Source organism: Temnothorax americanus, unplaced genomic scaffold, assembly GCF_048541705.1.
Source record: "Temnothorax americanus isolate GAGA-0224 unplaced genomic scaffold, ASM4854170v1 Scaffold9, whole genome shotgun sequence".
Lineage (NCBI taxonomy): Eukaryota > Metazoa > Arthropoda > Insecta > Hymenoptera > Formicidae > Temnothorax > Temnothorax americanus.
Genome location: NW_027509812.1, coordinates 835,448 through 857,351, shown reverse-complemented (window position 1 = coordinate 857,351; position 21,904 = coordinate 835,448). Strand labels below are relative to the sequence as shown.

Genomic DNA, 21,904 nt, shown 5'->3' with positions numbered 1-21,904 from the left:
CTAAATAACAGCGCGGCGTAAACGCGCGCGCTTGATCTCGGCGGTGCCCGAAGCGCCGAGCAGCGCCGCCCGCGGCGGCGAGGCAAATCGCGGTTTCCGCGCGTCCTCCATTGCTCGCGCCTCGCGCCGCGTGCACAACGGACGGCGGCGAGCGGAAACAGTGATTCGGTGAACTCCCCGGGGGCGCGCACCACCATTTCCGCGAGGAGTAACCTACGCATCGGATCGGCGGACGGAGAGAGACCGCGAGCGATCCGGGGATCCTGAGCGCATTTCGCGATCGCGAGAGGATCGTTGTTCACGGGAGAGAGAAAAATCGGCGTGGTCGAGAAGAAGCGTCGCCGTTCCGCGCGTGTGTGCGTGCTGCGTGGCTGCTGCGTGCCTCGCGGGCCAAAGCCGGGATCCGGCGACGAGTGGCGCGTCTGTGAGAACGCGCGTTCCCCTCGGCGAGCGTGACGTAATTGTATTGATCCGCGGCGGAGGAAGGGCCCGAGAAAGAAAGAGGGAGAGAGAGAGAGAGAGAGAGAGCGAGAGAGTCGCGCATTCGCCATCTTGGGACGAATTGTGTGGAAAAGGAAGTTTCTGCGTCCCGCTTAGGCGCGGCGGCCGTACGTCGTACGTGAAGAGGAAAATCCGTGGCGATCCGCGCGTTAATCTAGTTTCACCGGGAGTTAACCCTGTTGTGAATTGGTAACCCATTTGGACGGACCAAGGTAAGGCGTTATATTTTTTTTTTTTTTCCGCCCATCCGCGGCCCCACGAACGTCGCGGAGTCCTTCCTACGTGGACGGCTCCGCTGTACCCGACACGACACTTCCCCTCCCCGCCTCCCTCCGGTCGTCCCCTCCCCGCCCCTCTCTGGCTCCCCCCGACGCCCCGCGGGGCGCCGCCGTCCGCTTTCTTCCCAACGGGATACCGTTATCGCCGAGGATATCCGAAAACTCGGCGACGGCCACGGTGCGGGCTGTAAATTTTTACGGGCTCGCCTCTCGTCCCTCGACGACGACGATCTGACGCGAGGCACCTTCGGTGCGCGAGCCCCGCGTTGTTTTGGGAGCGATCGCGGATCTTTGACATCGCGGCCGCGCGCGCGCGAGGGCGCGAGGGGTTGGGTCTCCGCGAACACGGCGTTACACCTGCCCTCCCCCCCGGCCCCGGTCGCCCCCTCGGTCGCGGGGGAATAAAGCGTTCGGCGACGACGGGTTCGCGATAAGTCGGCGAGGAGTTATTTTCGTCGCTTTTGCCACGGTCTTTTTTATTCGCGCGCCGCGCGCCGCGGCCGCGAGCGAGAGCGGGGTTTATGTACGCCGACACACACACACGGCGTGACAGACAAAGCTTTTTCTCCGGACCGGACCGGAGACCGCCTCGCGCACCGCCCGTATAACGCGCGGCCTCGCGCGCTGCGGCATTTGCGCGCTTTAGAAAACTCCTCTCCACGCTACTTTCTTCGCATCACCCAGACGAATTGTAATTGGAATTTAACACGGTGCCGCGCGACGCTGTTGTAGGAAGTCGTCGATCGTCGTTGCGTTTGGAAGTAACTCCAGCTAAAGCGCTATATGTATTACAATTACAGTGATTACTGCATTATACGTGGTATTACAATCTGTTGTAATGAATCGTAGTTTTCGCTCGATTGTACGTTCGGTCGGGCAAACGCCGTATAGTGGGCGTATGCGTCTAGTAGTAGCTTTTACGACGGTTAAATTTTTTATTATTGAACGCAGCTCCATTTAAATCTTAACGATACACTTTATATAATTCAACGAAGCCTTTTCAAAAGACAATTGGTATTGAAATTAGAATTGAATTTAGCATTGAAATTGTTTAGATTCATTTTTTAATCTGATTTTCTCAAATTGCAGTTATTGTTAGTATTAACCAGGAAGAAGAAGAAGAAGAAGATAGAGAAACTGTACTTAGATAACTTTGTCCTTGCAGACAAAGGGTTCGTTCTTTGGGTCTGATTGGTACTAAATGGTTGCGTGCAGACAGCATGTCTACTCTGTCAGGGATTGTGTCGAAGGGGGAGAAAGGAAAATCCAAGTTTCAATCATTAGATATCAATAGCTTGTACCGGGTGAGTAGGGTAAGTTGCAACATTTTATTACTTTTTCTCGTTAGTTTTTCTAAGAACCTTTGTTCGCGAGAGTATCCGTTCTCTCAAGCTTCAGATGCATTAAATAAGCCAGTTTAAATGATTATTTTTAATTTTACCAGTTTCTTACATATATATTTACATATTTACATATAATTTAATATTATATGTGATTGTGTTACGTACATAAAATAGTAGTCATTCTTAACGTTAAATACTTATATAAAGTTCTTTTTTATACCTGTACCATTGTTTGAAAGAAAAGGTCTTGTCTAGAGTGCAAACTGGCTAAACGTTTCCAACCGATTTTTTCATGTAGGGTGAATCTTTGGAGCCGCATCAGCAGAAAAATACATTACCGCGCAAACATGGAATGCAAAGTCTTGGAAAGGTGCCTTCGGCACGGCGTCCTCCAGCTAATTTGCCCAGTTTAAAAAGCGAAACTAGCAGCAGTGACCCGGCTGTCAGTCTTGTGCCAAGCGGAGGAAGTGGTTGGGCTACTACTAAGGATTCAACATCGTCGACCACTACTACTACCACCACAGTAGCAACTTCATTAGATAACACTACTGTAAGTTATAATTTGATTATTTTTTTTTTTTAGGATAAGACAAAGGAATAAGATGAAAGAGTTTATTGTTCCCGAAACAAAACGAACGGGTTACAAATTTGTCTTATATTATGCCAAAAGACATTTCTGTTACATATACATATGTTTGTGAAACTCAAGATGTACTGTTAATTTAAAGTTTATTATTTTCTTGCAGACTGTCTCTTCAACAGCACAATGCGCAGCAGGGACCACTGTTTCAACATCCATACACTCTTTACTGCCGACACAACAAAATGTGGCGCAAGCTCCTTTTTTGGATCAGACAAACAACAAATCATCATGGAGCGCGATTATGAGCAGATCAGGAGACGGTACGTAGAAAAAAAACGTGTTCTATAACTCTACTGGCATGTATGCATAATATTGATTAACGTAGAATGTTAAGGTTTTAAGTTATTTTTTCTCATTTTTTACATTTTCCGTTTCGTTAATACACCATCAAACTCATTTATCTAAAAACAGGCATGTATGCTTGAAGTAATATATATAAAAAAAAAAGAAACTTTTCAAAATTCTCTAATGACTAAAAACTTTTAATGGTATCTAATCGCGATTGCAAGGCGAAAGAGAAATTTACTTTTCCACGTGTAGGTATTCACAGTCGCCTTCCCCTATGAGAAGAAAGTGTGCAAGACTGTAGGTGGGGGCGACGCGTGCAAAATTGGTTGTGTATATATATTGCGGTCGTTGGTTATGTATAAATTGTTACTTCCATATGCTGATCAATAGCATTCGATAGGGTTGAAAATTAATTATGCATTATTTACACGATAAATCCACTATAAATATATTAATATACAATATACATATTAATGTATAATTATGTGATATAATATTATTATATAATGATGCCGCATATAGTATTTATTGAAAACAATCTATTGGGATATAAACGCACGTAACTATATCGTGAAACGTTAGACAGATGTCCAGAGTTGGATTAATAAAGGACTTCACGAACTCTGAGAGATAACGACATGTCATGATATAGGATATGACACAGTAAGCATTCTTGTTCAGTTAGCATTTGCGATACTTATATCCTTTTAACATCCATTTCTGGACGTTGGGCATGAGTAAAGTATGAGCGGAGTGGTGTCGTTTGGGTGGTGCAATTAATTGATAGGTACGCCCATTGTGGCAGCAGTGGTTGGTTACGCGGGGCTCGTGGGGGGCGCGAAAGGGGGAAGAGGTGCCCTTGGACTGAGTTTCCTCGCCCACCAGTCCCCGCAGTTCCAACACGAGTTTCCCAGTCTCAGTGGACAGCCGTCCGCCTCCGTCTCCACTCAGAGCCAGACTCAACAGTCCTCAACAACATCCAATGCAATCTCAGTCGCAGTCCATCACTCGTTACTACAGCAACAGCCGTATTCCCACAACCACTCAGGTGGGGTACTGCTTGCCTGTTGCTGCTAGATTCCACTTTTTTATCTCTTTCCAGTAGTGCTCTTTGTGCTTCTCCCCATGATAGCTTTTTTAAGGTTGCATTTCGATTAAATTTGCTCAATCATGAGTGAGATGGAAGCTGCATCGATTGATGTAAATAAATCTGTTAATGAAAACTGCAGCAGAGATGTACAAGCATGCGGATTCGTGACTCTTATAAAGGCCAATAATAGGTCTAGTAAAAATTGTGCTTTAAGAAGTAGTAGTTTTATTTACACATTGGATGTTTCATGAAGACTATTTATTTGTATGTATCTTAAGAGTTATTAGTGTGATGACAGAATATGTTAAAGTAATAAAAATAATCTGATTATGAAAAGTTCTATATGTTCTATTATATAATCGAAGCCATATGAAACTTAATATTTTTTATCTATTCATTAATATTTCTTTATCATTAATTTATTTTAATTAATTTTGTCATAAAACTGCTATATGATTAGATTATTTTTTTAGAAATACCGAGTATATGCTGATATATCAAAGAAATTAGTCATCAAAATACTGTTTAACAGTTAAGTAAAGATATTTTCAATCTCGACTGCAATTAACGATATGGCTTCTTAAAATTCTTATTCGATAATGATATTTTCATATGGCAAATATGTGTTTTGCCACTATTATTTAATAAATAAATTGTTACGTAAATTTTATATTTCTCGTTTACATTTTAGGCACGATTATTTTCTATAATGCTATTCCACGAAAAAAATTTGAAAATTATATTTTGCAATAAGGAAAAATATCTTTATAGCTGTATATACTGGAAATAAAAGTTTATACGAAATCTTTTTTTATCTATCAAGATTTATAAATAATTTTCTTTGTGGAGTAGCTTATATTCTTGACATTACCAATAGTAAAGATTTAACTTATAGCTTCGTACTAGTTAACAAATGTTTAAATACTCATATTTATTACATTATAGTTTTAGATATAGTGTAAAAGATTGACTTGACTATAAATGTTGATCTGCATTATTAGGTATATATACGTTTGTAGAAAATTAGATGACACCACAGTGTGTATGTACCAAATCTCGCACGTCATTTTTTACGTTTTATTATTTTTATGATTAAATTTAGAGAAACGTATGCATAAAGAATCGAGATTAGTACATAATGTTGTAAGAGACATGTTCTTTGTTTTCTTAATTTTTGAAGGAAATCTTTCTTAATATTTTGATTTGTCTTATCTCAATTTTTTCATATTTTTAACCGTGCATCAAGAAATGCATTATGCTACATTCTGTTATGCAAAATACTCGTATTACTTCATATTTCTTATGAATAAGTTTATATGCATTTATATGCAAAAAGAACGATTTGAATAACATTAACATTATTCTCAAACATCGTTAAACACATATGATTATAACAAAATTATAATTTAGGACTTATGTGGACGGAATGTATTCAACATGGAAATGAAATCTGAAATATTTTTTTTTATTATTTAATCGATTTTAAATCCATACATGTTATAATATCATTTTATATACGTAGAGAATAATGATAAATTTGTAATTATTTTAATATTACAATATATGTGTACATATGTATATGCAAAAAGATACGCGAGATTTAAGTAAAAATATTTTAAAGTATTATTTTATATAAGAAATAATATAATTGTAATATAAAGTATAATTTTATTTACATGAATGCATCTCTACCTATATATATTGTAATTAAAATAATTATATGCTTTATTTTATTTAATTTAATATGAAATTACACGTTTTATCAACTCGCGTGGTTTATTTTTACGCTTATTTTAGATGAAATTAGATGTTAATTTATTTTAAGAATAATCGAGCACTTTATCTTTTGTACTTTATTTATATCGTTTAATTTTTTGTTATCTTCACGACACTATCTCCGTAAAGCATGTTATATATATACGTGGGAAAGTTATGCACAATCTATGAAATAATCGCGTGCCAGCATGTACCTTGTTAGCTTACTAAATATTCATCCTTCATCAGTTGTTATATTATCATGTATTATAGGCATTGAAAATATAGTGTATTATTTATCTATTTTAACTTTTGATATAATGAATAAATTACATAGGTGGGGCGCCGGGAAACCAACAGCAATCGAATCGAGAATTAAATGCGCAATATGGTCCAGGACCGAGCCTGCGTCCACAAAGTAAGTTTCTTTCACCTATTATCACCGTAGAATCGTCTGATTTGAAAGTGTACAAATTAATTATTTGTGACTGAATCCTTGCAGCCGAAGGAAGTTGGATTCAAGGCGGGAGTCGTACGGCAAGTGGCGCAGCACCAGTAACATCAGCTGGTCCCGGAAATGGGAATACTCCGGCGGCCCAGGGCCTCCCTTTAAATATACCTGTTTCAGGAGGACACACCCAGGAGGGACCCGGTGGAGGGCGGCAGAACTTGGGCCAATCGCCCAACATGGGCGCGGGCCCGGCAGGCCAGCATAACTCCGTGAACAATCAAGGTTCTGCGCCTTCTTCCGGTTCTCATCAAATTGGGCCAAACCTGCATCACTACCGGGGACTTATCCCGCCATTTGTGAGTTTATTATTATAATCTCGAAAGTCGGAGCTTGTGTGGGTCTTTTTTTTTAACTTGCGTAACAAAATGTATTATATGATGTTTTTAGATGTATAGATCAAATCCTGCTGGATTTTCTTCGCAATTTTCATCAAATTCTGGATCCAACAGCCCCCGACCTAGATTTAATCATCCCATGGATCGATTTCCACCTCCTCAACGTGATCGCATGGCTGAGGAAGAAATGATGACCAGACCCATCATCAAAGAAGAAGATCTTACTCGTATGGATGATATTTCTCGTGACGCAGGATGGGCTGCGCACGATGATATTGATTATAACCAAAAATTGGCCTTTAGCGACGACGAAGCTGAATCAGAACCATCGAAAAATGACGAGAAAAAAGATAGTAAGGAGAAAAAGGGCGACGATAGTGTCGCAGAGGAGAAGGAGAAATCTCGAGACAATCGAGACTCGAGGGAGCTCCGTGATCCGCCGCATCGTCCTTGGGCTCAATCTATGAATCGCGATTATCGTGGGTCGAATGGCGCAAGTGGTGGCTACGCCGGTCAATCACAGTTGCACTCTGTACATTCGTTAAGAGGTAAATATAGTTTTATTAAAATAAAAAACGCAATTATTTATTTAAATTATGCCTAATGCATCTATCTGTATTGCCAAACAGGTGTCGAGGACGACGAAACGTGGAACGAGCGAGGAATTCGAAGAGTCAAGGTTGAGGTTGCGTCCGTTGTCGAGCGTGCGCGATTACGCAAGGAAGAAGAGGAAAAACGTTTTCAAGAATCAACGAAACAAGCAGCAGCTAAGAAGTTACAGGACTTGGAGCAAAAGATGAAAGAGAAGCAGGCGAAGCATAAAGATGAGGAACGTGCGCAGTCTGGCGAGCCGAAAAGCTTGATCAGCATCCCGCCTGTACCTCTTCCTATACCCGAATGGGAGAGAGAAAAGGAGAATAGGGAGCGAGAGAGAGAACGCGAACGGTCTCGCACTTCGTCCGAGGGGAAAGATGAGAAAATCAACGCATCTGGACGCGAGACTCGCGACAATCTGAGAGAAGGCAGAGATCAAGGACTGACGGACTTTCGTCAGAGCGATCGGCAGAATTTCTTACGACAACAGGACACAGTGCGTAGCGAGCGCGAAAGGGAACGCGAGCGCGATCGCGATCAAAGAGACGCAAGAGATCGCGAGCAGCCGGCGTTCTCTCGACACTTTCAGAATAATTTGCCGCCCAGGTTTCAAAAACAACAGGCAGAAAGAAGCGGTGCGAATTTTAATCGAATTTCACCGAATGCGGAAAGACCTGCTTCCCAGTCTATCCCGTTCTCCCAACAATACGATCCCGGTAGATGGCTTCACAATTACAATTCATTGAGTAAGTTTTTTTTATGGATTACTTCTGTGCTAGAGAATTACTACTCTTATCTTAATAATCGCAATTGGATTGTAAGGAAAATAATTAATTAAGGATTACTATTTCGTTTTACTTAAAAATAGCACGAAGAGGTAAACTTAATAAAAATTAATTAGTTATTTGTAAATATGAATTTTTAGCTTGGTTAAAAATTTGATAATATGTTAAAATAATCTTCAACGTGACATTTCTTGTTCTAAGATTTGTTTAATCGTTATTGCCTTTTTTTCTATAATGATGTTAAAAAACCAATGTATTATATTAAATAAAACTTGTATTAGTAGATAGTGGTATGAAGCAACCCATGCCATCACAACGTCGTAATAGAACCGATTCGGACGCATCGGCACCATTGGATGATGAACGACCTCCGTCTCGAGATCATCGCGGTGGTGCACCACCGTCGAGAGAAGATCGTTATCGGCACGCTTCGCATCGGTCCTATGATAGCCGCAAGCCAGGTGGCTATTACGACGAGTACAGTCGTAATTTCAGAGACTATGAATACGATGACAGACATCCTCGTGATTCTTGGGAGCGCGAGAGACATTTTGACGATAAAGAACGAGACCCGAAGGAGAATCTAGACTCGAGAGATAATCGAGACAGTCGAGATATTCGTGACAACCGAGACAGTCGCGATGTCAAAGATTCTCGCTCTACCAGCCGTGATGCTCGAGACGTTAGAGATGTGCGCGATAAAGACAAGAAGGATTATGATAATTACTCAAAGGTAAAAATATGAAATATTACTTTTCATGCGATAGATTTTATCTCAACATTTTACATTGACCGGCTTATTTCGCTCATTGTATTCAACTTGGAAAAACATTTGATTTTGTAGGATTCTTTCGACGAGCGAGAACGCGAACAAAGGGAGCGTTCTGAGAACCCGGAGTGGCGTGAAGAACGCAACGTGGGACAAGACAGACAACTCGAAAGTCGTCGCGACGCACCGAAAGAGGAGCGCAACGAACGCCCGCAGAGACCGGACTCGCGTGACAGTCGTGCCTCCAGAGAATCGAAAACGTCCTTGCGCGATGACGAGATGCATAAATTACGGGATTGCAGTTCCTGGGTAAACGAAGTGTCGGATTACGAGGAGAAGAAACGAGATTTGTATCACGAGGAGACTAGGGAAAGGGAAAGAGATAGAAGGCAACCGCCCGGTCCAGTTACTAAAGAGAAGATCGAAGCGGACGAATTGAAGAACGAGAAGCGCAGTCTGACTCAATTGAAGAGAGGTAGTTCTGATCAGGAGAAGAAGGAACAGCCGAAGGAAATTTCCGCTGAGGCGAAAAAGGATACGGATGTATGGAACAGGAAAACGGAACGTGCTCCGGAAAGCAGACAGATTGAGAGGAGTGATAATTCGCCGAAGGCCTGGGCCGACGCGATATCACCGACTTTTGAGAAGGAAGAGGAGAAGATAGCAGAAGCTGCTAAAGATGGCAAGGATAGCGATGAAATTAAGCAGAGCTCGTTGGATAAGCCCGCTTTAGAAAAAAGGGAAGAAGCTGTTAGCGAGGACGCTAAAGAGGCCAAGGATGAAAAGAGAGAAAAGAGTACGCGCAATAGAACGAGCAGCGGTGGCTCCAGTTCTAGAGTTCGGGAATCCCGAGGTGGACGTCAGTGGGGAGGAACCTTCAGCGTTTATACTCGCGGTTGGCGTGGCCCGGAATCCAGAGGGCGAAGAGGCGGACCGCGACCTACCAGCAAATCCGGAATGTCTGCCAAGAGCGGTTCGTATGGGCACACCGATTCCGAGAACAGCGCTGACGAGATATCCGGCTCCACCGAGTCTGGAAAAGAGGACAAGCGATCGGCTCGCTCTCCGAAACCCTCTCAGAAAATCGAGAAGGACGAGCGCAATCGCGAGGTATCGAGGCGAGACGACAAGCGGGGCACCGAGTGTTCTCAGACCCGCAGCGAGAAGAGAACGTACGACGGAAAACCCAGCCACGAGGCTTTCGCGCCATCAGGCGAGCCATCTCGTCGCGGCAGAGGTGGTTTCCGTATCCGGAATACGGCCACGGGCAGTCGTATGGAAGGTTACGGACCGCCGTCCAGTAAGAGTCCGTTTTCGTCAGAACGTAATACGGACGACAAGCATCAGCAACAAAATGCCGGCCGACAAAATCCACCAACTCCGACCTCGGAGAAAGAGGCGAGTCTCTTACAATCCGCGACAGTTGAGTCTACCGATGATAAGATAATCGCGAAGCAACAGGCACTCACAGCGGGTATCACAGGCAGACGCAATAAGTCTCCGAGTCAACAAGCTCAACAGTCCGGTAACAAACAAGAGGCGAATAACGCGAATCAAGTCACCAACGTCCCGTCCCAAAAAGCTCAAATGCGAAAAGATGACTCACGTTCTAAGAGACCTCGTAGTGGAAGTAGGAGAGTACGTATAATTGCATTATATTTTTTCATGCTACACACAAGCATTGAGAATATTTAAATTTTTGCATATTTTTTATTGCCATAAATTTAAGATTCAGTATGAAATACTTTATATCGGTTTAATCTTATTGAAACATTACTTCATGTATAATTTGAAAAAATTTGAAAAATCGTCTACGGAGTGCAAATATTGAGAACGCTTATGAAATTCTTATATCTTTTGCTTTTATAATTTTATTTACTTTTTTATTCTTATTTAAAAATAAAAGTTATATGTGATAATCACAATTTATCAAATAAGTAATATATTCATTTCTCTTTTAATGATGCAACAATGTGTTGTGTTTCAGGGAAGAGATAGCCGTGAAGCTCGTTCGCGCGGTAGCAGTGGCAATGTATCGAAGCAGCCCCAGTCGGATGTAGGCAACGAAGATTGGGAAACCACATCGGAGAACAGCGAGGAGCATATAGAAGATCACAAAGAGTCTCGTAACAGCCGCAACAAACATTTTGGCGGACGAGCCATACAATCTGCGAGTCAAAATGCTATCGGCATGAACGTGCATTCCCGTAGAGGTGATCAGTTGGCAAATCCTAGAGAGCAACGTGAGAAAAATCTCAAGTCTTCCAATCCGGCGTCGCGAGCCCCAGGGGCGGAAAAGCGGAATCTGCAGAATGCCGGATTTAGCGTTCAAAAGAATCATGCCGACGGTATACCGCCTCTGATGCAAAATGCGCAAATACAGAATGGTGGAAGGTCTAGAAGTCAAAGCTCGACTAACAGTGGTGCGGTCGCGAATAAACCGAGTAACAAGGATAGCATGGTTAATCGCATCGACGAAATCAAGCTGAGCGATCCAAATCTGGTGAATCAAGCGCTGAACGATCTTAATAAGAAGTCTCAGGCGAAAGACAAGAAGCTGGTGGATTCGGAAATCGAAACGAACAGCTGTACCGAGGACGCTACGAGTGTTGCAGCGGAAGATAAGGTGGACGCTGACGGTTTTCAAGAGGTGCGTTCGAAGAAGAACGTGAAGGAGTCCAGGCACAGTCAGAAGGAGGAAGCGAAGCCCATTAAAAGAGACAAGGAGAAGGAGCGTGAACGCGATCGTTCGAAATCAAAGTCGAATGGATCGCAGCAAGTTCTGCAACAGGTACAGAATATACCGCCTCTGCTCAGCCAGAATATCCCGCAACCGGCGAACATACCGCAGAAGCAATATGACAGTCGAAATTCTCGAAATCCGAGGCTTGCGCCGCGGTTCCAACGTCTGGTGAAACAACAGCAGCAGCAGATGTGCGGACCCGATGCGAGTGATATGAGCAAGCTGAACAGCTCTGGCACCAACTACGCTAAGGAATCTTCTAACAGTCCTGCTCCTCCACCAACGGTCAACGCTTGGGACAAACCTTTCACGAGCCAATTGCGTTCGAATTCTCCGTCTGCCGTTCCTACAGATATTCAGCTGATGTCTGGTTTAACGGCTCAAAATGATCACATCCACGAAGGCAACGAAGCTAACTCTGGACACAGCAGCCAACGAAATTCACCGAGCGGCGAGAAGACGGGGAAGAACCTGAAGGAGACTCTGACGGAAAAGAACGTATCCGACGTGTCGTCACCACCCGTGCAGACTTTAATCTTCGAGAACACGAATTACTCGAAGACGACCAAGACGACCGGACCGACGGATTTGGCGGTGAAATCCAAGTTTTCGAATCACATCAAAACGCAGCAGCAGCGAGCCGAGAAGCGTGCGGAGCTAGAGGAAGAAGCCAACCAAGTTCAACAGCATCAGCAACCGGCGCTCTCTGTTGCATTTTCCAATAAACCGAATGACTTAATCAAGGACAAGAACCAAGAACCCATCCAAATGCCTTTGTCGTTCAATAAGAACGAGGACAACGCCGACATGAAATTGGACTTCACCTTTGATTCCGATCTTTCACAATTGACGGATGATAAGAGCAAGAGTTTGAGCATGGCACGTTCCATGCACATGACTGGTGGCCAGAGCACGATATCGCCGTCGACTGCGGAGCTCAACCTTAAAATTGCGTCCGTGAAGAAGGTCTGGGAGAATGCACCACCGATGCCGACCGTGGTCGAACATGAAGACGGCAGCAGCGTGGTTAGCAGCGCGACCAGCTTCCCGCAGGCGTTCGAGAGCGGCGACGTCGACGACACTTACAGCCCCCACCAGCAATACAACCAGAGCAATATAAAAAGTGAAATCACAACGTCTACGAATGTGTGCAAGGTGAGAAATCATTTTTCGAATATTTCTTCATATTATGTTATGTTATTGTGCATGTAATGAAATTGTCATGTCACTAAAGTCATTCCAATATTCTGTATTATTTACTTATTGTATTATTATTGTCATAACTGTTGTTACTGTTACAATTAATTGCTTTTTTAATACTTTTATCTTCTTGTGTTTGAAAAATTCTGTCTAGTAAGTGTGGTGAAAATGAGAAAGGTAAGTGGCTAACAACTTTGGCCAAAGGATACTCAGTCAGCCACTTGTCAATGATCTATATCAATTTAACAGAAATTGTCATCTTTACTTTCATTATCATCATTATCATTACGTTAGTCTTACTGTATTTGCGGGTAATATCGTTACGTCTTGTCATCATCACCATTATCATCATTATTACTCATTATCATTAATATGGCCTTTATTGCTATTGTTAATTACAAAGCAAGGTATGTGTATTACCACGACATAATAAACCTGTTCATTTTCACCAGATTTTCAGAACAGATTTGAAAATAATTTTCGTTTGAAACTAACAAATGCTTGTTGAGAATGTCCTGTTGACATGATGTATATAACAACTAAATATTGAAACACAATGTCCCTTGTGGGAAGACGCTGACTCTTTGCCTGATGCGCAGCTGGTTCCCCCGCAGGTGAAGCCGCAGCAACAGTCTTCGGGGAGCAGTGGTACGCAACCAGGATCTACCGTTCCTGGGCCAAGTCCCATCGGAGCTGGCCAGAGTCCCATTGGCCATCCTCCTGTCAGTCTCCAAGGTCCCCTAAGTCCACCCCCGTTTAATTCTACAGGACAGCCCTCGCATATTAACTATCAGGTGGGTTGCGTTTACGTTGTTTATTATTTCGAGAATTAATACAAGGTATCGAATATTAAGAAAGACAATTTTCTTGTTTTTAGGAATTCCCGCAATATCCTGGTTCACAGGCAGCGCAATACGGTGGCATGTCGGCCATACCGTCGCCGCCGGCGGTGTTATTCAACACAGGGTCGGGACAATTGCCAGCTCAAGCGGGCGGCTTGTACGGAGCGTTTCAATTAGATCAGAGCCGATCACCGTTTACGCAGTACGCGCCGTACGCTCCGTCCCTCCAGAGCTCATTCAGCCAACAAAATGTGTACTTGCAACAACCACCACCGCCACCACCTCACGCACCAAATGCTCCCACACCAGAGATGTACCAAAACAATTTGTCCCAATACCGCCTTGTACGTAAATTCTAGTGTTCTTGTAATGTCTCTTACACAACGATAAAAATTTCCGATATTTATAGTACGTTATAACATAAAAGTGATATATGATAATTCTCTGTTCTAGTACAGATATTTTCAATGGGAATAGTTTAATTTTTAATTTCTTTCGATAGACCGCAGCAGCTGCTCCGCCGTTCGGACAGAATCAGCAGCTCAGTAATAATCCCAATACGGTACTAATCAGTTCATCGTCAAATTCTTTAATGTCAGCGAGCGTCAAGCCGTCATCTCAACCAATTGGAGCAATTGGAACTAAAGCTCCGCATTTCCAGACCCAGTCTGCCCCTCAACCCAATCAGGTACAATTTTACGTTATAAAGCTTATTCTGTTGTAATAAGTCTAATAACATAAATTTACTAACAAAACATTATCTTTTTTTAGTTGGCTTATATACCATATGATCCAAATCAAGTGCTCGGCGTAAGCGGTAGTTACATGAGCAATTCGCAATTAGTGCAGAGACCCGGTCCAAATGTGCAAGCATCCAACAGTTACTACAGCGCTACATCCGCCGGTAAAATATAATAAATCAATATACAGTATAATTACATGTGCATCGCATTTGTGAGGTATTCTCAACATTTATCTTGACATTTTCAGATGTATTTCCTGGGTCGCAAACAGGCTTCTATCAGTCTGGGGGTGCTACTCAACAAACTGGAACTCATTATGGTCTGCAAGGGTTTGGACAGCATAGCCAAAGTCTGGCAACAGGTAGTGCAACCCCTGTCGGTCTACAAAACTATGGTCCTAGCTTCCTATCCAGTTCAGGATTGCAAATAGCCGCGGCAGCTCAACAATTTCGCAATCCCACTGGTGGTTTGCCAGGACCGGGAAATGCAGCACCCACGTTTCTTAGTAAGCATCAACCGCAAGAACAGCCCAGACAGTTAAAGAGCCCATCAGGAAATCAGCAGGATGTGCTTGCATCAGTTTTTAGCTCAAGTAAGCTCGTTATTGATTTCAAAAATAATCGAAACAAAAAATTTTAACCTCGAAGAGTTTTATCCAAATTATATGTAGAAATTGTGATTTCTTTAAAAACTTTATTATACAAGAATAGTTTATATAATCTGTTGAACTATATTAGTCTAATATTATATATGTAGCTCCTCAAATACCGTCGCCTAAATCAAGAAATTGCAAACAGCAATCTTCGTCACAACAACCACAGCCGAGTCCTACACAACATCACAAATATCAACAATATCAGGGCGTTAGTCAGTCTGCTCTGGTAAGCAGCTACAGTAACTACGTATGTACCATTTATTCATTAAAGTTATCTCATTTAAATATTATGCATGTATTTTATTAAATCGAACACATACATAAAATTTTTAGTTACATGTCAATACTTTAAAGGAATCTAAAGCTCAACGTAAGAAAAGAAGTTATATGAACTTGTTGACGCTTTAGTTTACATTATATGACACTTTAAATTTTTCTTGTCAGATCTTCTAGAATTATTTTCCAAAGTCTTAAAATATAATTCAATATTATCCTATATCTATATTTATATAAACTTATCTTTCTTTTAAATAATTACATGAGAATTTAAACGAGAATTAAAATGCATGTCTTTCGATACCTTTGAAGAATACTATCTATAATTACTTTTTAGGAAGAAATAAATTTGTATAATACATTATAAAAAAGAGTATACCATTGAAAATAATATGATTGTAATACGCATGTAATTAAGAATTTCTCTTTTACTTTAAATAATATATATACAAATTTTTACCATCAGTAAACAAATAAGAAATGAAATGTAATATTAAATTTAATCATGTGAGTAAAGAATTCTTGAATAAGACTTATTTTATAGTACACGATAAAAATAAAAAAAAATATAGTTAAAATAAAAAATTATTTTCATCTGGTTTACAGATGAAAATTGAAACAATATAGCCTTGTGCATTAATCTACAGGTTTTACAACAGAATGTACGTGGCATGGCTATGCCACCTCGTGCTGGTATCCAACCGTCGCAACAGCGTTATCCACCTCCGATACAGCGACCCGTAGTACCATTTGCACCGGGTCCTAATCCGAATAATCCCACGCAACAGCAGCCTGGTTGTATGCCAACACAGCAGCAGCAACAAGCTCAAATTAACCGCCACAGACCGAATATACATCAGCAACAACAGCAGCAACGTAACATGAAGATGCAACAACAATATTACTCGCCACAAGGTTCGTAAAATGTATACAAGGACATATCTGTTATCTGTTAAATATAGAAGCGGTAAATTTAATATCACGAATAACATACATGTGATTAATATGTAATTAATATCTGTGAACTTTTTGTTCTAGGAAACGTTAAAATGGATTCCAATGACAAATCTGACAACCACAATGACAAGATGAATGATGGTCCCTCTGTCACACAACCTGGGAGTAACAAGCCTAATGTGAACCAACAAGATAGTGATAACAATAAGGAAGAAGTGAATCAACAAAACGAGTGAACGTGAATATTCGTGAGGGTGAACAACTTGCTCTTCCATTTTGTGGAAAACACCTTTCTTTGATTAAACCTTTGATATAATCTCGTCGAAAAATAAGGGCAAAGACTAACGTGCTTTCCTGTTTCTCGAGGAAGAAAGCACGCCAGTGTCACAATGGAATTCGTTTGTCTACGCGAAATCACGTGCTTATATAATCGACTAGCAGTTAAATAGATTAATTTAAAAAAAATCTGAGTTTCGTGCTGTATCGAAAGAAAGAACTTGTAGAAAGGTAACATTCTGTGTGTACGCACCTTTCCCGTTCTTTAATTCTAACAGCATAAACTTACCGTCTTTGTGCAGTCGAAAAGACGTTTATTAAGCATTTCCATTATTAAGTAATATCGGGTATACACGAACATGATACATATTTAAGAATGGCGACAAGTTAATCAGCGCTGATTGATACTGCTACAAGAAGCTTGAAAAAGTGACACAATTAAATTGTCGTGTAACGTTTGAATACTTGACTCAAGAAAAAGTATGTGCCGTCGTCGAGTGGAATGTTAATTAATTGATTACAAATGCGAGTCGCATAACAAAAAATGTTCTGTATCGTTAAGGAGTCACGTTCGTGAGGTTGTATCTGTGGGAAGTGAGATAAAAAAAATCTACATGGACTCTATATATAGATATATATATACATTCATATATATATATGTATATCTCTCTGTACCCAGATCAGGATCAGCCTGCGGTAAACGATACTGCATGTCCTAGGACGCACGATGCACGTTTTCTTGATCACGTCTTAAAAAAGAGGGAGAAGAAGAGAGCTCGAGTAACCAAGAAAAGTTACAGTTATTGCAATTTCGTATGTAGCACGTTAGAAAGGACTGAAACAAACGGCGGTATAAAAAGTTCTCCGTTTATCCGAACAATAAGAAGCGGAATCACTTACCGGAATTAGAATGATATTCACGAGTCTGATCTAACCATGGCTATGTCGCCCATATGTATTGCGACAAGGAGAAGCCCCATATGTATATTGGTCGTTTTGTGGATGACGCGAGATCATGGTGATGTTCGCGTGACGGAAATAGGAAACTGATGTTTATAGGTATCGCCCAGATTATCATGATCTCGCTTTATTCGCGACGAGTTTCAATCATTAGGTATATAAGGTATTGCTTGTGAACCGTGAAAAGCTATATGGATTATATCGAGTCTTTTCACGTTTAAAAAGATTATGTTGGATCAACCGAACCGCAATCTAAACTACTACTATCGCAACGTACGAAAAGGATTGTATATTCTCTGCTTTCGTTGCAGTTAAAGCTTTGTTATAAAGATAAAGCCTATGAAAATAAATAGTAGTATTCACAGGAGTCCACCGTTGCCAGATTTATTCAGCAAAGATAAATGTGGCCATGCCCGTCACGCCTTGATCTCACGAAAAAGGTCTAGGCACTGTTGAGATAAAATATTAACTTTCAACTTAAAAAAAAAAAAAAAAAAAAGACGATATACTGCCAGTCGTACCGACGACCACTGTCTTTGAACTCTGAGAATTTTTCATGTCATATTTGTGATGTCTGTGTGAATAGTGAAGAAACATGCATTAGAGGAAGAGACACTCTTAACACGTAGGCTTGTTAAAAATTTAACACTTCAATGAATTTAGAGAATATCGATTAGAAAGAGGATAAAGATTGCGATTGTTCCCTTTCACTCCCTGGATGTCTTTTCTCTGAAGCATTGAGAACTCGAGGAAAACTATTAAGAGACGAGTATGATGTAAATTGACGTAACGGCGATGCCACGAATTGCTTGAATTAGACATGAGGCTACAATTCCTTTCGTGTTACAAAGAATTGAATCCTTGGTCAAATAGCGCGGGCAATGTATACAATATTTAAAAAAGAAAAGAAGGAAAAGATACTGTTGAAGTCTCAAAGAACCTAGTAAATGCTTCTCTCTTATGTTATTGCTTAATTCTCCAATACTCGTATGGCATGCTATTGCAATGTATCCTTACTTATTGATTTTGTCGCCGATGTGGTTGTTGTTTTTATGTAAATACATTGAAATTTTGCCGGTACAAACTTTTAAAATGTATTTATATTTTTAAATGCACACACAATTACATTAACGTTATAATAATGTGACTGGCTATACTAGCGCAGTATACGAGTATTGAAGAATCAAGTTCTATCGTAAGCATCACTACCACGATGGCTATTACCACTTCGATCATTAGCATCATCAGCAGCAGGATCATTATTGTCAGCAGTATTGTAACAGTAGTGTAGGAGTATAAGTAGCAGTGGTAATAGTTGGTGTTGCAGTAAGCGCGATTATAATAGTGATAGTGTTAATAATAGCTCTAAAATAATAATAATAATAATAAATACAATAATAGTAACAATAGTAGTAACAGCAGCATCAGTAATAGAATTGTGATATAACGATTGTTTCATTTTCTTATTCCTTTTTAAATTTAATAGAATTTTTATGACGATGATTTTCATTATTATTTCTTTATCAGCGTTTGCTTTACTTCCTTATTGTGTATCATTACATACAACTTAAAGTACTGATTTGTTATCGTAACTATTGCCATTGCTATTACAACTTCCCGCTATTATCGCTGTTATATCATTGTCTTAATTTATATTACTATTTATACTATTATTGTCGCTATCATTTACCTTTTGTTCTATTATTACTGTTATACTACTATTGCCGTTACTACTAATTAATATATTTGTTATTATTATAGCTATTATCGTTATCATTTATTACTGCTATTACTTGTTAGTGCTATCGCTATTATCATTACTACGATTATTATTACTGTATACTATTATTATTATTACCATCACCTGCTACTACTACTGCTGCTGCTGCTGCAATTACTACTATTACTGTTAGTACAACTGCTATTATTATTATTATTTTATATTATTATTTTAATTATTATTATTATTATTGCACGTGTACACTCGGTGGATAATGAAGGTGAGGAATAAGCTAAAAAACGAGTAAGTAAATGGAAGAAGTACGTTCAATTGTATGGGTATGTTTCATAGGATATTCTCGATTTTATTAAAAATATTAAAATTTGTTTAACGACATCTATTATAGCTTAAATGCGAAGTGGATTTTGTTTATATCACACAACATATAGATCCGAGCTGGTCTGTCGTATTACAACAATTAGTCGTTTTATAACGATGCTAAAATATCTTTAATGATTTTTACTTATATATAGGGCCATTTTTTAATGTATATTAGGATGCGAGATATTATTTATTTAGAGAGTATTATCTTTGTCGGATTCATCGTATCTTTGTTTCGCATTTTAATGGAAAAGTCAAGTGGTCTTTGTGATTGTTACTATTGATGGCGATATGTGAATTGTTGATATTTTATTGTAAAGACGAAGTTTTCTACGTTTTCCGATATTTAACGTTTTTTTTTTTTTAGTATTAACGCATTGAAAGTAATACGACAGACCCGTTTTACCCATCGCAGGGCGCCTGTAATTATTATCTGTAGTTAGAAATATGACAAACATTACTTATATATACACCTACGTGCTAAAACGTGAAAATAAAATAGTAAACGGCAATTTGCTACTATTAATTTACACAGTTAATTGACACAACCCAACAGACAACTGTATAGGTATGAGGAAAACGATGAAAAAAGATAACATTTAATAATAAAAGAAATTGCAAAAGAGACAACGATGACTGAGGTAATATTTCTGTTACGTAGAAATGGCAAATAATTCTCGTAGAATCGAAAAGCCGAATCAATCTGGCTGCGATTAAACAATTGATCTGGTTTTGGAATATATACATTTCCTCTTTGGTAATTAACATAAATTATCCAATGGCAATTTTTTATATATAAATACTAATAAAAATTACACGACGGACACGGAAAATACATATTCGGTACATCTCGAGTGGAGCCAAAGATCTCTCTTGCGAATTAATCAATAGTTTAAAAAAACGCACATTATGCACACTAATCTCGTAAATAAAGAAGTAATAGTTGACTCTTAAAGCGTATATGCTTTATTCGCGCGTCTATCAATGGCGATTCAACGGAAATTTGACTTAAAAATTATGCGTATGCATCAGTATACTTCGCTGTCCTTATTTTTTCTTTGCCATCATGGCTCTTTCTTCGCAACTTTGAAGTGCTTTGCCGATAGTAGCTTAATTTATTTCCGATAACAACGAATATTTCGCATAAAAGGGTACTCGATCGACTTTGGGTGCACGCAGCATGCTTTTTTTTTAGCAGAATGTATATTGGACAAGAGGAAGTAGATATCAGCGAGGACTATGGTGATGTATGCTGCAGACAGAACAGCATCCTTACAACATATGTGAAGGGTATGCTGGCAACGCACGTCAAATCAATGATACCAGAGCAGTGCCGTGGTCTCCAGCATATAAGACATGTCTTATACGTCTGTGGTTGCAGTCCATTTTGGATGCTACAAATGCTTTGAGAAGTGTCCTTCTCCTTTTTTCTTCATTGAAATAAAGAGATTGAAACGATAACAGTTGAAAATCCTAAGATAGCTTATTCTGAAGTAATCTACTTGCGAAACAAACAGCTATATCTGCCCTTTGACTATATATAGGCTTTGACTCTGCCTTATATACAACTTGACACTGTCATTTTTATGTGAATAGCACTTTTTCTATTGATTTTCTATTGATTCTAGGCTAGTAGAATATATTAATCATTTTACAATTACTTTTCTCACTAGTTATGAGATTTAGTGATAAATAATGCTAAAATGTTGTTACATAATTCGCTTTAACGAGAACGCGGATCTGTGAATATCGACTCGAATAGTGGTAATAAGATTTCTCGAGATATATCTTTCTTTTAAAAATGTTTGCAATTTGTTGATGCTTCTTATGCATTTCTGCGACTAATCCGACAATAAACAATAACAAGATGTTGCTATATAATTCTATTCAACGACAACTTGCGGATCTCCGCATCATATCGATTTCAAAAGCACGCATTAATTCTTGAAAGATTTCCCTCTTTTAATAATATTTCCTGCTGGATAATTTATATATAAATTTTGGAAACAATTTTGAAGGACAATGCTAGAAATTTGTTGATTTAAACTTAAATTGATGAGAAAGATGACTGATGCATAATATTCCAAAGATCTGACTCTTTTGTCAGCAAAACAGTAGTCGCAACATTTATATTATAACTATATATTAATTATTTAACAAAATAATTTCATGTGCATCTCGCACTTCCGAAGAATTAAATGCAGTAATAAATCATCTCAATTTATTATCTTAAAATCCAAAGTATACCAAATAAGTACA

At 39.7% G+C, this 21,904-nt stretch overlaps 1 protein-coding gene across 9 annotated transcripts; it reads left to right on the top strand.

The window, feature by feature from the left end:
* Positions 1 to 171: 171 nt before the first annotated feature.
* Nocte (no circadian temperature entrainment) lies at positions 172 to 20,167 on the top strand. Of its 9 annotated transcripts, none has more exons than XM_077425618.1 (20): positions 172 to 713; positions 1,945 to 2,092; positions 2,421 to 2,672; positions 2,869 to 3,025; positions 3,859 to 4,101; positions 6,236 to 6,316; positions 6,401 to 6,705; positions 6,797 to 7,292; positions 7,374 to 8,084; positions 8,405 to 8,856; positions 8,968 to 10,530; positions 10,880 to 12,790; positions 13,435 to 13,629; positions 13,713 to 14,021; positions 14,180 to 14,365; positions 14,449 to 14,581; positions 14,668 to 15,012; positions 15,177 to 15,301; positions 16,011 to 16,266; positions 16,390 to 20,167. In XM_077425618.1, the coding sequence occupies exons 2-20, from the start codon at positions 2,000 to 2,002 to the stop codon at positions 16,542 to 16,544; spliced, it is 7,968 nt and encodes a 2,655-aa protein (XP_077281744.1). In that variant the 5' UTR covers positions 172 to 713; positions 1,945 to 1,999; the 3' UTR covers positions 16,545 to 20,167. The 9 variants fall into 9 exon arrangements, with proteins under 9 accessions (XP_077281744.1, XP_077281743.1, XP_077281741.1 ...); XM_077425617.1 differs by having other exon boundaries at positions 15,999 to 16,266; XM_077425615.1 differs by having other exon boundaries at positions 15,177 to 15,322.
* The last annotated feature ends 1,737 nt before the right edge of the window (positions 20,168 to 21,904 follow it).